At 37.8% G+C, this 17070-nt stretch overlaps 1 protein-coding gene across 1 annotated transcript in view; it reads right to left on the minus strand.

Moving 5' to 3' along the window:
• Positions 1 to 4289: 4289 nt before the first annotated feature.
• nsg2 (neuronal vesicle trafficking associated 2) overlaps positions 4290 to 17070 on the minus strand; it is a 44480-nt gene continuing 31699 nt past the window's right edge. Inside the window, exons 4-5 of the mRNA XM_081390735.1 lie at positions 8353 to 8463; positions 4290 to 5461 (exon numbers count right to left, since the gene is read on the minus strand). Coding sequence (XP_081246861.1) covers positions 5270 to 5461; positions 8353 to 8463 — 303 coding nt within the window. The 3' untranslated portion in view covers positions 4290 to 5269. The remainder of the gene's footprint in view (positions 5462 to 8352; positions 8464 to 17070) is intronic.

The raw sequence follows: 17070 nt of genomic DNA on the forward strand, positions 1-17070 counted from the left end.
GAGAAGTCTCCCACATTTTTTCCTCATTAATTTTAATATCTGTGTGTCATCTCATGTAGGCTTAAATGTCTGTAGCATTTGTCAAGTTTTGGCTATATAAAATGAAACATCTCGTGCTACATCTAAACAGCTAACTACAGTCTCGCCTAAAATGAGGTGACAGATGTCACAATCAGAAATCTGTTGGGACCCTGTTGGGAGGGGTTTGCATCAGCACAGTGCGAGCGCTTCCTGTTGAGATGAGTCATGTGTGTAAAAACCAAAAGTGGCATTCTGGAGCTTCGCTTTCAGTAAGTTTGTGGTGTTCTGTGATTTTGTTTTAACCTTGCTTACTTTAGTTAGTCGTGACGGGTGACCTGCCTTCCACCTTGTGGCCAAGCAACAGCTTTTGGGTGACAGGAGCACAGCAGGACACATACGCACAGACACACACACACACAAATTTGCTGTAACCTCTTGAGTGCCAATCTGTTTCTTAAGCCATAGGTTCTGCCATCACAGAAAGTCAGATTCATCTTCTTATGAAGATGAAAAAGACGTTTATCACGACATGCATGTTTGTAAGGCTCAGTCTGACTAGAAGATTGAATAAGTCCAACTGGATTTGTCACAGTGCTTAAGTATGCATGAAAACGAGAGAGACAGCATAACTCCTATTTCTTGACACTACAAATGACAAGCACCACTATGAAATATTTAACATACAGTTATTATTATTATTATTATTCTATAGAGTAGTAAAGATCCAGTTACGTCTTTTAATGCCATTAGACTGATTTACACTGAGGTACTTTGATTACATTTTTGTTTGTCACTTAGTCTTCATACAAACACAAATACTGATGTGTTGTTTTCCACTGTGCTTTTCAGCACATGCGTCACGAGTGCATTGCCACAGGTTGTGGTGAGACACGAACGCTTGATGCTTCAGCTGCCACCATAGCAACAGTAAAACATCACAATTTGCTAAACCTTAATTTAACAAGACCTGCTTCTCCCAGGCAATTCCATGCTCTTGTGTTTACTCTGCACGTTATTATTGTGTTCTGATGAAGGGTTTTGAATGGCTGTAGTGTGCATATTTTTGTACACTTCATATTTCTCCAACACAAAATATGTATTTTGAACCTTTTGAAAATGTACAAATTGTTTTATACAATACAAATATGCATATATTTTATGATTTATTGTTGTTTAAAGTTTATTTCTACTGTGTATATAAACCATCGAACATGGCATATGAAGACCTATGTGTTAATAAATCTGTGTTGTTTTTTTATGAAAATGATGCTTATACGGAAAGCCAGCTTCAACCAGCCAGTCGGTTTAGCCAAGCTAAACTAGCCAACCACCTCAGGCTGTTTATAGACAGGGTGTGTGATCCCATAATCCCACTGCTCTTTGTGGGGTTTTTGTCTCTTGAACTGATTTTTTCCCACTAGCCCAGAGATGGCTTGATCTACCTTATACTCAGAGAAAATCCTCTTAAATCTAAAACCTCATAAGGATTTGCAAATATCCTTAAGTGTCATTTGTAAAGGTTGAGCTGAATAGATGCACAGACGATGCACGGAGCTGGGCATAGCCAATGGCGACGAAGGCGTCTTGGAGCTGGGCTTAACCAGTGATGATGAAGACGATTAAGGACTGATCTAATCCAGTGGTGTTGAATACGACTTGGAACTGGGCTTAACTAGCATTGAGGAAGATGACTTGGAACTGGGCTTATCCTGCAGAGATGAAGAATTGGTACTGGACGGGACTAGTGGAGACAGTAGATCAGGAAGCATCATATCATAATCCAGCTCATCATATAATAATTCAACAGGGAGTGTGGGAAGGTTCCAATCAATTCTGACGAACTCCACCAATATGCCCTCGATGACAGACACTGATGCCGGCTCACACTCCTGGACACACTCTGCATTGGGCTCAGGCTGCAGGACAGAAGTAGCCTCTGGCAATCACTCTGGCTCATCTTTTATGGCGGCCTCAGGTTCTTCTGCTGCAGGGATGGCTGAAGGTTGACTGGGCTCTGGGTCCGGAGTGTTGCTGGATGGCAAAATGGTCGTACTGCACCAGCACCCACTTCAAATACTTGTTAGTTTCTTTGGGGACTCACGAGTTAATGAGTATGCTCACCTGTCTCCCATTTAGTTCCTTTGTTAGTTTTCGTCATTATGTTGTGGGGTAATAATTCTCTTCTGGAGCGGGATCGACGATATCCTCGGTCAGATGCTCCTGGGGAGGATCACCGCCCTTTCACTGAGTTTGAGGATTACACCTTGTGGGTATGCGGATGCTCCCTCACTGTGATGAAGTCATCGAGAACGACGCCATCACCAACTCCCACTCCCACTCCCCAGCACATATTCCATCAGCAGCAGTCATCTCTCTGCCCGCACCAAATAGAATTCATCATCCTAGCCCGGAGAGTCCCGGACAACATGAGGGATCTTCCACTTACGTGACAGCAAGGATAATTCAAGAAAATATCATTGCTCATATATTGCTCTTTCATAGCTCAGGAGACTTCAATGAAAAGTTCTCAATCAGCATTTAATCCTCAACTTCATCTGAAATGTTTCTCTTATATCTGCTTAAACAAAATTACATTTAAAATTGATCTAAAGGTGATGATACACAAGGATGCTTTAGCTCGGTCATGGGCCCTGTGTTTCACCTGGTTGCCTGTTGACGCCAACATTTCCCAATATAGCAACATTTCTACATTTTTTTTATGCTGTTTAATGTTGACTTTAAGGACTATTAATAATGTTCTCCATTTAACATAATTGTAGGATAAATAGTTGATGGTAGTTTAAAGAATTAAAATAATCATGTTCTGTTTCTTAGTAATATTTATGCTCTGTATTTAGTTATCTTTTTACACTCATTTCACATCTATAGCCAATTGATTGAATCACTATATCCATGGCAGTTGTTTTTCGATCTGTATCTTGACATTCAGGGTGTGGCTCAGTCTTCTCAGAATGAGAGAATATGAGGTGGAGAAGAGTTTGAGCAGACAAGATGAACAGGACTGCTAATTAGCCAAGCAGAAATAACCCAGCTGTCAGTCTAATGTGCGACTGCTGTGCTTCACTCATATGAGACTCCCACCCACTCAGAAGAGAGGAACTGTGTGAGCATATTGAGTCAGCGGAATGATTAGCGGTCAGATTCATCAAGTCATTGGACGTGGTTTTAAGCAGTCAAGTATTGTATTTTTAAAATGTAGTTTAAGAGACTATTGGTGAGTTGCTATTACACAAATATTAATTACCCAGGTATCAGTTATGATAGAGGAAAATTCTATTGCAATTTTAAAGCTCAGAAGACTCCGAATGGATAGGCCACACAAAAAGGAAAATTCTGTCATCAACTTGCAATCTCATTTGAATCCTTAATGATCTGTGGAAGACAAACGGAGATATTTAGCTAAATGTGTATGTTGTTCCTTTTTTCATATGATGAAAGTGAAAATAAACATTACTATCTGGGTTCGATATGTACAAAAAATTACCATGAAACTATCCTAATAGTAGTGCATAGGACTACTGTAGTATGCACTATTTTTCAAGATTTCTGTAGTCAGATGATGTGTAAGAAAGAACAGACCAAACTTAAGGCAGTGATGATGTAATAGTACATGATATCAGCCTTTTATTTATGTATTTATTTAGTTTTAATTTATAGTATCCCCTGAGTTTTCCGTTGTTTCATTTATTAGCAGTTTTTCCTAAATTATTTTGGTGAGATTACTTCCCTTTGTGGAAAAAATAAGTACACTTTAGCTAACTTTTAAAAATTACTTAAAAAAGTACTTATTATGGAAGTAATATGCTTTAAAATATTATATAGCTGTTATATAGCTGAACTTGTGTTTTTTAAATTACATTTGTGTTAGAAATATAGTAAAAATGTACTGCATTTAAGGTAAATGAAAATACACTTAAATGATATTTCTGTTAAAACTTGGGTCAAAATGTCATGTATTGAAATACATTTGCTATTGCATTGTTAACGATGAAGTTGCAATTTAGTATATGTAAAATATATTAAGTTTAAATATTGAATAACACATTATTACAAAGTTACTTATAAAAGTGTACTTATAGATAAAGTGTGCTTACTTTAAGTACCCTTAAGTGACCTTTTAATTCATTAATGGTATATTATTTGCAGTTTTATTAATATACTTTGAAGATTTGAAGTACACTACAAGTGCAAATCCATTACCCAGCAAGAACCAAAAGACACAAACAAGAGCAAAAAGACCCAACTGAACACCTTGTATATCTTTATTATTTTCAACCTAAAGGATACACAATCAAAAATACTCAAGGCTTGCTACATCTCAACTAACAACAGCACAAGATTTCAAAAATCCCTTTTTTTTTTCTGACAACGAATATAAAAATGGAAAAAAGAGCAGACTTGTGACCAAACATAGCAGAAAATCAAGCTTTGGCAGGAATTCAGATGAGACATTTCACCATATCATCTCAGAATCCAAGGTTTCGCCCCTGGTTAAATGCAAGCATAGACACCAGCTAAAGCAAGTCGCAAAGCTCTAGACACCTCCATCCATTGAGAAACAGTGAGAATATTACAATGTATCATATGGAGATACACACCATGATAATTGCTCTCATGAGTTATTTACACTGAGGTTCAAAGTAGGAACCATAACATTCTGTACATTTGCAATATGTATTTTTTGCCATTTTATTTTTGGCCTATATCAATGTTTCATTAATATGCAGTAATGGGTCGTACTTGTACATAAAAATGAGTCTAGCGAGTTGGTTTTGTGTTTTCATATTCTAATGTGAGAGCATGTATGTGTATTTTCTGCTGTTTCAGAAATAAAAGCACAAAACTCCCTGTTTTATCATGCCGTTCAAGATTTTTGTTACCTAACTACATACTGTAAGGGGCTTATGGGTATTCTGCTTCCATAATGGGTCATTGACACTCACAGACATTGTGGGGAAAACCGCTTGACAAGATTCAGAGTCATGCCTTTGTACAAACAATATTTGAATATTAAATACAAAAATAAGATAAGAAATACAACAAAAATAAATATTAATAAATAATAATAATAATAAAAAACAAGCATATGATTTAAACTACGCAGCTAAAAAAATAAACAATGGACATATGAGAAACAAATGGGCCTGTGGAAATATTAGGGAAATAGGGAATGGAGTTGATGCAGGTGGACGTGATGAAAACCCTTTAAAAAGCAGTGTGTGAGATCTCATTGGCTGTCTGTGTTGGGAGGCTTGGCATCATGTTGGGCACTGCCAGCAGGGAGCCATGGAGAGACCGAGCGGGAGGTGGTCTGCTTGGCCATGCTGTAGTGGCTGATGACGGTGTAGAAGCGCCCGCGGCTGTTGGCGTCCTGGGCCGTGTAGTAGGCCTCCAGAGAGGCAGGGATGCAGCGATTGTGCTTTTGAGAAAGTGTAAATGTGTAACGTTACAACTGTGAATTTAGACCCCTGCATTTGTTGAACAAGCAGTATTATCATTTTCAATTCCTCAACATGACAAATGTGCAACACACACATCACTAATATTCTGTCACTGTCATAGATTAATGTACTCATTGTTTAAGATACCCTTTTTTAAGGTCTTGATTTAATTTTTCGGGTCTACTCATGGTTGAATGTTCAAAAAACACTGTTTCTCCCTCATATTTTACATTGTTGCAGCAGCTCTTTTACAGGTCTGTCTGCAACGCTCTGTTTAGTTCTTGTCTCTATGAAGCCCCTCCTTCGAAAAGCACACTATGCTCTGATTGGTTGGCTGGACCAGTGTGTTGTGATTGGTCAACCACTTTAATTTTGTTTGGGAAATTTCACGCCCATAACCATAACCACGAGTTTCAACACACTACCAATGCAACTCAACCAGGCCCCGGCCCTTCATTTTGCATATGTCTTGGGCGGGAATTATTGAAATGAGTAATAGAGTGCAACATTTGGGTTCCGGAAGAAACAACTCCATTCATTTTCTTTATAGGGAAATGGATTTTTAACGATAAATTAAAACCTTTAAAGCCTTACTGTTATCTACGCGGTTGTTAATCAGTATTCACTTCTGCTGAAGCCGTCAGCCAGCATTATTTCAACTTATAAAAAAAAAAAAATCATGTTTAACAACAGAATTCGTGGTGAAGAAATATATTACCCATGTGTCACCGTTATGTTCTGTTTTCATTTGCCACATGTTCCTTTGTTTAGATTCGCGCCACTATTTAGTTTCTATGCTCACTGTTATTAGTTAGTTTGGTTCAGCTGTGTTCAACTCATTGGCCCTCATTTATCAAAAGTGCTTACACCAAATTTCCAGCGTACACCTGGCGTACACCCAAAACCACGGTGACTTTGAGATTTATCAATATGGACGTTGGCGTACGGCACGCTCAAATCCTACACCTGCTCAGGAGGTGGTGTACGCACGTTTTGAGTGCGGGAATGCGCAGAAAAACAATTCCTAACACCACAAAACGCACTGACAAACTAAAAGATATAATATATTATGACCCACTGTAAAAAAACAACAACACAGTAATTATAAACTTCAGTGTTTATTTTTGTGCAACATGGACTTCAATGTTTAATTTGTGTGAATTTACCAAAGCATTTGAATTGTAGACATATGTATTCCTTAAGTTGCGAGCCTGTGCGCTTTACCTGACGTTTCAAGCCTTGTTTATACTTTCGCCTGGCCCCCCAAACGGACGAGGCGTTTATACTCGACGCGCTCGCCGTTGTACTATTCTTTGAAACGATGGTTAGGCCAGGGTTAGGCCCGGCAGGTGTGCACGGACTGGGTTTAGTAATGAAAGGCTTTCAATGACCAAAAAAATAATTCAGACTGACAAAATAATAAAAATGCCATTCTTCTTATTTTAAATAATAATAAAAATAATAACGAAATTATTCTTATGAATAACAATAAGCGTCATTAATAATAAAAATCTAGAAATCAATTTTGTTTCTTTCCACTTTCCTGGTTTCGCTTTCTCTTTCTCAAAGAAGTTTCTCTTCTTTGCCGTCTTCAGTGTGTCCATGGCGTAAAATGAGGTCGTGGGGGAAGCGGAGACTTGAATATTTAGGGGCGTGTTATTCTAATGACGATCGATTTCAGCCGCGGCATTTATCAAGGGCAGGTATTGCGTACACCAGAATTTCAAAGGTACGCACAGCTTCATAAATCAGGCGATGAGAAGAGTGTAAGCATAATCTTACGCCAATATATACGCCTATTTCTACGCAAGATTGATAAATGAGGGCCATTATCTTTTGTATTATATGTTCCTGTGTTCCCTTTGTGTTGGAACTTTATTCTACTGTGTCTTCGTCAGTCTGCCTGCACACACGTGTTACACCATGATGCTGTACAGAAAATTCCACCAATCAAATTGTCTAAATTACCAAAGCGCGCCAAAATAGCTATTTAGCTCCGCCCACTCCCATGAAGCACGTAATCAAGTTAGCCTCTCAAAATATTTAAGTGTACGTGTGTATATTGCAATAAACTTAATATATTGTTTACACACACACACACACATATATATATAAAAATAGTCAACGTTTTTAATGAGTAGTCCTATATATTTCCACTCATTAAAGCTGTTAAGTACAATCTTGTACCTCTTATTTTTAAATAATGTTTTGCTTCAAATCAAAGTTTGTAATGCTAAGATTCACCTTGCAGCTGGTTAGCTTGGTTTCATAGTGTAACACTTGGTATAACACTTAAAGACTTTTTTAAATCCCTATGGGAGAAATGAATGGAAAAAAAATACTTTGGAACCAACGGGCAGAATTATTGTTGCACTCTATATTGTGACGTGTTTGTTCCCGAAAAACTCAAGACTACAATGGAGGCGTTTCAAGGAGTTCAGAAACACTGACACTGATATAGAGAATAACTCCCGCTGGAGGTACTTTGTGTTTTGTAACTTAGCAGAACTTTTTCATGATCAAACAGCAACATTACACGCTAAAGAAAGCTGAAAAATGTAAAAAGGCATAACAGGATCCCTTTAAAGAAACACATTGTGGAATTTTTGTCCACAAACAACAACGTGGGCTTGAGTATCACTTTTAACAACTATTTGCAGCGACGTATGTGCGACATTTGAAATTAATATTCATCACTAAGTAACTGGATTTATTCGTAACATTTTGACAGTTATAAATTAGATTAGAATGGACATACAAAATGTTTTCCAAAGGTTTTGAGATATTTGTTGCACAGAAGTGTTTTATTTAGCGCTGGCGTGTTGTGTTTAATGAAAGAAGAACATGGGTTTCGTGTTTATGCTCTTACCTTATACACAAAGCCATCGGGGCAGGTGTGGTCATAGGTGAAGGCTTTATACACCACCAGGAACACTATGCACGCCAGAAAAGCCAAGGCCAGTACGATAAGGATGGTCACCTGTGTGTGAAAAAAGACACAATTCATCACAGTTCTTTACTGCACTCCTCCAGCAGTTCTAGAAGTCTTTAAAGGATTAGTTCACTTTAAAAAAATCTTTTGCTGATAATTTACTCACCCCGATGTCATCCAAGATATCCATGTCTTTCTTTCTTCAGTCGAAAAGAAATTAAGGTTTTTGAGGAAAACATTCCAGGATTTTTCTACACAGAATGGACTTCAATTGCAACCAACTAATAACTATACCAATGTTCCAAGAAGGTTCAAATGTCCGTCTCAATGCAGCTTCAAAGTATTTTTAACCACAAATGCCCGTGTTGTACCATCTCTGAGATGCGCCACGTATTGCGTCATCACGTTGGAAAGGTCACGAAAAAACAAACAAACAATAATAATAATAATAAATTAAAACAAAGATGTCGGACGATTTTGAAGTTGGAGGAGAAAATGAGATGAAATTTTTCGCCCTTCCCTATCTTTTTGAACCGTAGTACACAGACAAATAACTTAGATAGATGACATGACGCGTGACCTTTCCAACGTGATGACGCAATGCGTGGCACATCTCAGAGAGATATATATATATATATATATATATATATATATATATATATATATTTTTTTTTTTTTTTTTTTTTTTTTTTTATGACCGATCATTTCGTGATATAAGACCCTTATTTCTTAACTGGGATCATATAGAGACTTTGAAGCTGCATTGAGACGGACATTTGAACCTTATTTGAACATTGGTATAGTTGGTTGCCATTGAAGTCCATTCAGTGTAGAATGTTTTCCTCAAAAACCTTAATTTCTTTTCGACTGAAGAGAAAAAGACATGGATATCTTGGATGACATCGGGGTGAGTAAACTAAAGTGAACTAATCCTTTAAGGTCTAGCTGAATTGCAAAAAGGTCATCACATTTATACACTTCCAAATTGTGTATTTGTTTAAAAGTGATTTATTTCTAGAGTTTCAAGCTGGATGCATGATACAAATTTATGAAAGATATACATTTATGTTGTTCTCACATATTATAATAAATGGATTCAAGTGTGCACCTTACATGAACAGTGTATGAATGGCAGCCAACAACAGCCAATACCAAGCTCTTCAAGCTGTGTGTTTTCTCTAAACCTCTGCAAAGACAGAACTGGGGCTAAAAGGTCCAGTGGAGACAATAGTGTGATCGAATCTCTGTTGTCTGTTTTTCCCAGCAGCGCTAATTTTTTCACATCACTGTCATCTTCAAGTACGTTTACCTCACAAGATGCAGTTCAATCTGTCACACTACATTTGTCTCAACAAAGCAGCTTATACAATAAATCTATGTGGCCCAAACAAAAAAATCTGAGGCAATTCTCGACCAGACCAGATTAATTTGTCAGGGGTGATTAGTTCTGTAAAAAGAGAGGCCACTTTTAGCGTTTTAGTCCTAGACACAGAAAATGAAAGATAAATGAGAGAAAGCCAGTTGACATCTGAATATTTCAGAGCTCTTGCAGATACTGAGAAGCGTCTGCTGTCAAAGTGCTGCAAAGCTTCCGCTGAGAGTCCGTTCACACGACACCGTTTTCAACTAAAAACTTTTAATGCATTTTGGCTGATTTGGGGTCAGTACCGTTATCGTCTCCGTGTATATTACAAAAACGATGTCATGTGAACCATGCATATTACGTGTCTATAGGCGTATGGTTTTTCTTTACAAAGTGACATCGTCAACTACTGGTGCCTAAGAATACAGCACTTTTAGTCGTTTTCGCGGATCCATGTGACTACGTTTGAACAATATTGTCGTCTGTACCTGAATACATCATTGCTGTGTAAATGTACCCTAAATCAATCAAAAATTACAAACCTTGTATCAAAATTACCACAAGAGTAACTGATTTTGAGAATGCAGAGGGCGTATAACTGAAATAGAAGTTTGTGAGTAAATATCAGATGATTGGAAATGTTTCTAGTTATTTTGGTTATGCTGCAAAAACCAGTGAACTGCCTACCAAGACAGCATCATCGCAAGTGTGCACCAGGTACAAAGATGGTTCAAATTAGGCAGTATTATGCAGCCTCCTAGATACCTTGTTTTAGCCAAATTCGAAGGCAGTGCATGTACACACACATAATCCTGATACATTCAACTGAACAGCAAAACGGCTTGAAAAGCAAAACTGCCCAGAGTTTGTCTTCTGACACTAGCCGGTTTGTTTTTCACTACTTTTAAGCATATAAATAAATGAAAAACATGAGGGAAAAAAAATCTACCATTGCTACAAGACAAAATACATATTCGAGAATTTGGGAAATGGGATCCAAGCCAAAGATAATAGGATAGTGTTTAGAAGCAGGGTGATCCATCTGGATAAACATTGGAAGAAACTTATTTCGTTCAGTAAATAAAACCACAGATAAAAATTATTATAATCTAATTCAAATTGACTATTTTACCCAACAGAGTTCTGCAGGGACAATGTATTTTTGTAGGCTAAAACCTGGAAACGACTTGCCATTTTTGCGCTTCCGGTTCCATTGTCCAGAAGTCAATATTTTTTTAAGGGGTTTTAAGTTAAATACCTGAAATAAGGTCCATCATAAACACAAGGTCAAGATATTTTAACGTTTTATTCTATGACATAAAATCAGTAATACACCCTTGTGATTGTTTTAACACTGGTGAAAAATAAATATACCAAAATGTATTTGAAATACATTTATTTATGCTAAGTGTACTACAAATACATTTGCATGTGCTTAATATAAATACACTGCAATTGTACTGTTGGTATACTAAATTGATATACTTACAGTCTGCTACATTGTAACAACAAATTTTGTACTAATTGTACTTAAGTATATCTTTAGTTGGACCTCAGCACTATTTCTGGATAACTTTCTGGATTGTGCTAAAGTGGAAATATTACAAGTATACTTCAGATACACTTTTAATATCTTGCATTGAAAGACTGATATTATACAGAGATCATACTACACTGTAAAACATTTATAAACCTCCCAAATCAAAAATTTCAAGTGACCAATAACATCTAAATTTTTCGATTGGCCCAAGTGAAATTCTTGTTGTAATAGTCTGTTAACAATGGCTCAATGAGAAATAATACGTCAGACTAATTGAACAATTTAGATGTTATCGGTCACTTGAAATTTTTGACTTGGGGATGTAATTTTTTTTTACAGTGTATCCATACTAATAGTGATATTAAAACACATTTTAGGCTTAATATTAAGAAATGTACATTGTGCAATAAGTAAGCACTCCAAAGAGAGTTTGTAATATTTATATCAGTAAGTCTCAAGCGATATGTCGGTAAATGCTAATGGGTTTGTAGTATACTTAGTATGAAATAAATGTATTTTAAATATATTTTGGTATAGTTTTTTTTTTTTAACTAGGGAAAACATTTACTTATCTTGAAAAAGGTGACTAAATGGGACTCTGCAGCAGTCTATATTTGTGTTTTGTCTCATTATAGCCTAGCAACATGCTAATGTCAAACCTTGCAAATCAACTGTGTGTGCACTTCACGCAAGCACTATTTGTCTGGCCTATTTAGAGCATATCAGGCTTGTTACTTAGGGTCCATTCCAGTTTTGGATATGTCAGCACACGGTTAAGCAGACCACCGGGGTTTGGAACATGGCCATTTTGTTGTCTTCCTTGTGGTTGGGCAGCTTTGTAGTAAAGAATGACATTACTAGAGATGCCTGATGGGAACAAATAGTGATGAGGAGGCAAAATGCAAAATATCAACTGGATTGATTTTAGTATTAAATGACCATTATCTGTTTCTCTCTCTCTCTCTCTCTCTCCATTTATCCATTCTCTCAGCACAGATTAAACAAGTGTACAGCCTGATGTCCTTGGCCAAAATTGGCCTCATTTGTTCCATGTTGCTAAGCGGTGGGACTAGCGCCAAAATGGCTGGGTGCCTTTCACGCTCTAGATTTGAACCACTTTAGTGTTTTAAATCACCCCCTGATGAGACATTTTGAGTTATGTTTTTTTGTGGGGAATCCTGCATGAAATTTGGCTATGGTTTGCAGGAGAACGTCTATTAATGCTTAACTTTCTTCAGATACATTCAAATACTTTTTTTTTTCCATTACCGTCCCCAACAAAAGAAAGATAGGGAGTCTCAAAAGATTCATTCTGGCAAATCAAATCCAGACTGAGGACAGAATCGGCATAAAATGAGGTCATTCCGCCTCAAATGTCAACGTGTTTGTGGCACACAAGACATCCCACCATCTGCTTGTTTTTTCATTACCCCCACAAAGTGTATTATTGTGCCCTGCTGATAAGCCTCAAGGTTGCAGAGCATTTTGTTGTTGTTGTTCTTGGTCAACAACAAACAGTGTTGTTGTTTTTTTTGTTTTTTGTTTTTTTTGGGGGGGTGGGGGTAGATTAATTTATGTTCAGATAACCATAATTTTTAAAGAAATATAACCATAAAGATTTATTTATCTTCTCTGGAGTGCTAGGAGTATTAATGCTTTATGTGGATTCTGCATGTACTAGTGTCTATAGACCTCTATAAGACAAAAATAAATAAATAAATAAATATTTTAAAAAGTTTTATACTTTCCCCTATTTCAACTTGCCTCACTCCAAATGAACGTCTCATGCATACTGCACACAACTTAAAAGTACTTTCTCTGTCTTGAAAGCCCTAATCTGATTGGTTGACTACAATTTATGGCATACACTAGGGTTTTACATGAGTCTGCCTGAAAGCAAGGTTGTGCTTTAAAAATGTATTCCACTACAGATTACATGCTGTAAATTGAAATCTGTAAAGTCAAGTCAAGTCAAGTCAAGTCAAGTGTATTTGTATAGCGCTTTTCACAATACAGATTGTATCAAAGCAGCTTCACAGTATTAAATTAAAATAATACAACAAGGTTTGTTTCTAATGGAATTTATTGATTGATAAAATTAATTAAATATCCCCAAAATATCCCAAACTAACTGATAAATAAAAATAAAGCATTTCATTATTTTGCTCAAGGTGAATAATCTAATTTAAATACATTAATGCTTCTCCAAAACTGGCAATTGTTTGTTTAAGCATAAAAAAGAAAGAAAAAAAGGCCAGTGTTGCTTTTCAAGCAAGTTTACGAAATAACTAGCCATTTTTTGTACAAAACTATTTGTTTAATAAAAGTCCTTTTAAGAACAGCTCAAGCAAAACTGCTTAGGCGCATTGTGGTAAAGAATGATGCGCTTCAATAATCTGAGCACTCAAACTTATTTATCAGTTAGATTGGGAATGATGGCTACTGTACATTTATACATGTTTAACGACAGCTACAGATAAACCCACACTCTGGACAATGAAAGTAAAGCGATTCGAACTGCAACATTGTAACAATGTAAGTCCCTATTTTAGTAAAAGGCAGATTGATCTACAGGTCTGCAAATGCCCTTAGTAAACAGCAATCAGATGAACAGTGACATTTGTGTAACCAATGCTGTGAGTTTGGGGGTGGGTGGGTATCTGTTTGACAATTAATAGCGAATGGCGAGTTTTGGGGAGAAACAAAATAGTGCAATTTTGCTAGTGACTAATGACATAAATGACACACAACTTTAAAAATACACACTACAACTGGTAAAAATACCACGTTGCTATCCTATAGTACACATTGTTCTCCAATGAACTTCAGTGAATGATGTGATAGCACATTATTACATGCCCAAAAAACTTGATATCATGCATATCCAAAAAACGTAAACTCATAAAGTAAAACCTAAATCAGGTTATGACTGTAGCCATGGTCATGGTAACCATCGTCAGTCCCTGACGTCATTAGCAGAGTGTTCGGCACCGACGTCACAATTACGTCACGGCGTTAGCTGGAGGCAAAACAAAGGGGAAACTGGAGGCAGCCAATACAAACCAGCACTGATTCGGCTACATAATAAGGAGCTTAAAATATTATTATTATAGTTAAATGTCATCTTGTTGTGTTGTTGGGTGCCAGAATCGACGGAGTACAGGCTCCAATTTGAAATTTTATCGAATAATGTTTTCTAAACTATTGTGATTATTTATTTGTGAATCATCTATGGTTGTATAATCTACATTGTTGTGTTTGATTGTGACTAGACTTTTTGAAGAACCTGGAATTAATTTGCTGTATCTGGAATTTTTATTTCTAGAAAATATTAACATCATTAAAATTGCACTGTAATGTCACTCTTTACATGGTCGTCTTCTGGCCTTGCCTGCTGACTAGGCAGAGCTTCGGCTTCGGATCGTACCACACAACACAAGACTTGTACGTGACCATTCAGGACATAGTTATAGGCATCTAAAGATTTATATGCCCTCAGTTTCTCTTTATGCTTGGTTTCTGTGAGTTTGGTGACTGTGAGCTCACTGTAAATGTTTTTACAGACTGGGTGAGATCAACTATGTGTAGCAATTATTGCATGACGGCTGTTACTGCACTATTAGAGGATTGAGACTCCCTTAACTTTTGTGTACTGTTGAGGACAGACATGACTGGTACTGACTGGTTCATCTGACAAAACATCAAACACCTCCAACTCCATCTTGCTCCTCCAACAACTGTATAAAGAATGAGAAATATGCAACCAATTGAAATTCTACTTAATGTGTAGATGAAATCGTAACATCAAATTAAAGATACACAATTATAAACTTGGATTAGGCCTAATGTTTAGTCAACACAACGGAGATATGCAGATGATATTTAAAAGACCATTTATTTAGTCTAACACCATCTTAAATACAATACTGTAATAAAACAACACACACACACACAGATATCAAAGACACAAATTTATCTAAGCAAATGCCTGCCTATCTCTGCTGATTTCGGAGTCTCCAAATCAATCCATTCTGCAACTTTTAAATACATAATAAAATGTGTAAAAACGAAATTATAGGCTTAAGTGCAGGATCCGAAAGTTGGTTGTTTTGTCGCTATGGTTACACACACACACACACTGTTGGCGGTACGCTCAAAGTCATCTGTCAGTTGTGCAGTTACCCAAAATCTCCTGAATGAAGTTAAAACCCATCATGTCACTGATATGTGTTTTTTAATTTAAGTGATCAAAGTGCTCGTTGCCGCTGCGATCAGTGGCGCGGATAAAGTGTGTTCTCGGGTGGATTGCGCACACGCCGCACTGTCTTCACTCGGACACGCGCTTCAATCCGTTCCGTTGCGGATAATAATGTTGCATTTTCGAAAGTTGTGTCGTCGTGGATATTGTAGTATTGTATTGCTAAATCCCCCTGTCGGTCTGAGACAGCGAGACCTAGACAAGACCGAGAGGTCCGAGACCAAGACAAGACCAAGACCAAAGACCGTCAAGGCCGTGACAAGACGGAGACCACATAAAAGTGGTCTCGAGACATACATCACTACTATCAGGTGGGTGTAGATGTCAGGCCACTCAACCGATCTGTCAGATCATCCATCCATTGAGTGAGGGTGAACGGGTCAGCCAATCTGGTTCCGTCCGTTAAAATGAACTTTTGCAAATAACAATCGCGGTCCTGGACAGTGAGTGACCTTACACATTAATATAAAATCTGATTACTTACAAGCTAACAAAACTTGCAAACTAGCTTTAGTGAAACGGCCAGGGGAATAGTTCTGCCTCCACCTAAGCTCCGCCCACAAAAAACATCACCATGAAACGACTAACTGAAAAGGGATTTATAAGAGGGTGCCCAGGATACACGTCATCAACTTCTTTGTCTGAAGGAGATGTGCAAGCAGGGGCAAGGAATGGCAACAAGACGCAGTGTCTCATTCCCCTTCTCAGGCAAACCATAGTTACAGACATAACTGTAAAACGTTGCCTTTTGAAGTGGAACTGAACTCTGCATTTTGGATTGACGCTATGGGGAACAAATACCCACTCCGCCATGCTGAAGGAATGCTTGCCTCACTAGGGGTAAATATGCACAATCATAGTGGGCATAGCTGACTCAATGGATTATTTAACCAGTCAGACCGTCAACCCAGGGCACGTTCATTCAAAAACTCACATAGACCGCCTAGTTGTAGAACTGAATAGAATAAGGCATTTATATAGCGCTTTCATATGTACTACTGTACACCCAAAGCGCTTGACACTCATATCAGGGGATCTCTCCTCAACCACCACCAGTGTGCAGCATCCACTTGGATGATGCGACGGCAGCCACAGTACAACGGCGCCAGTGCGCTCACCACACACCAGCTATAGGTGGAGAGAGGAGAGAGAGTGATAGAGCCAATTCAATGTAAGGGGATTATTAGGAGGCCATGATTGGTAAGGGCCAATGGGTGGAATGTGGCCAGGACACCGGGGTTACACCCCTACTCTTTACGAGAAATGCCATGGGATTTTTAATGACCACAGAGAGTCAGGACCTCGGTTTTACGTCTCATCTGAAGGACGGTGCTCTTTGACAGTATAGTGTCCCCGTCACTACACTGGGGTGTTAGGACCAACACAGACCACAGGGTGAGCTCCCCCTGCTGGCCTCACTAACACCTCTTCCAGCAGCAACCTGGTTTTCTCAGGAGGTCTCCCATCCAGGTACTAACCAGGCTCAGCCCTGCT

The sequence above is a fragment of the Scardinius erythrophthalmus genome (assembly GCF_964197995.2).
Source record: "Scardinius erythrophthalmus genome assembly, chromosome: 17".
Taxonomy (NCBI): Eukaryota; Metazoa; Chordata; class Actinopteri; order Cypriniformes; family Leuciscidae; genus Scardinius; species Scardinius erythrophthalmus.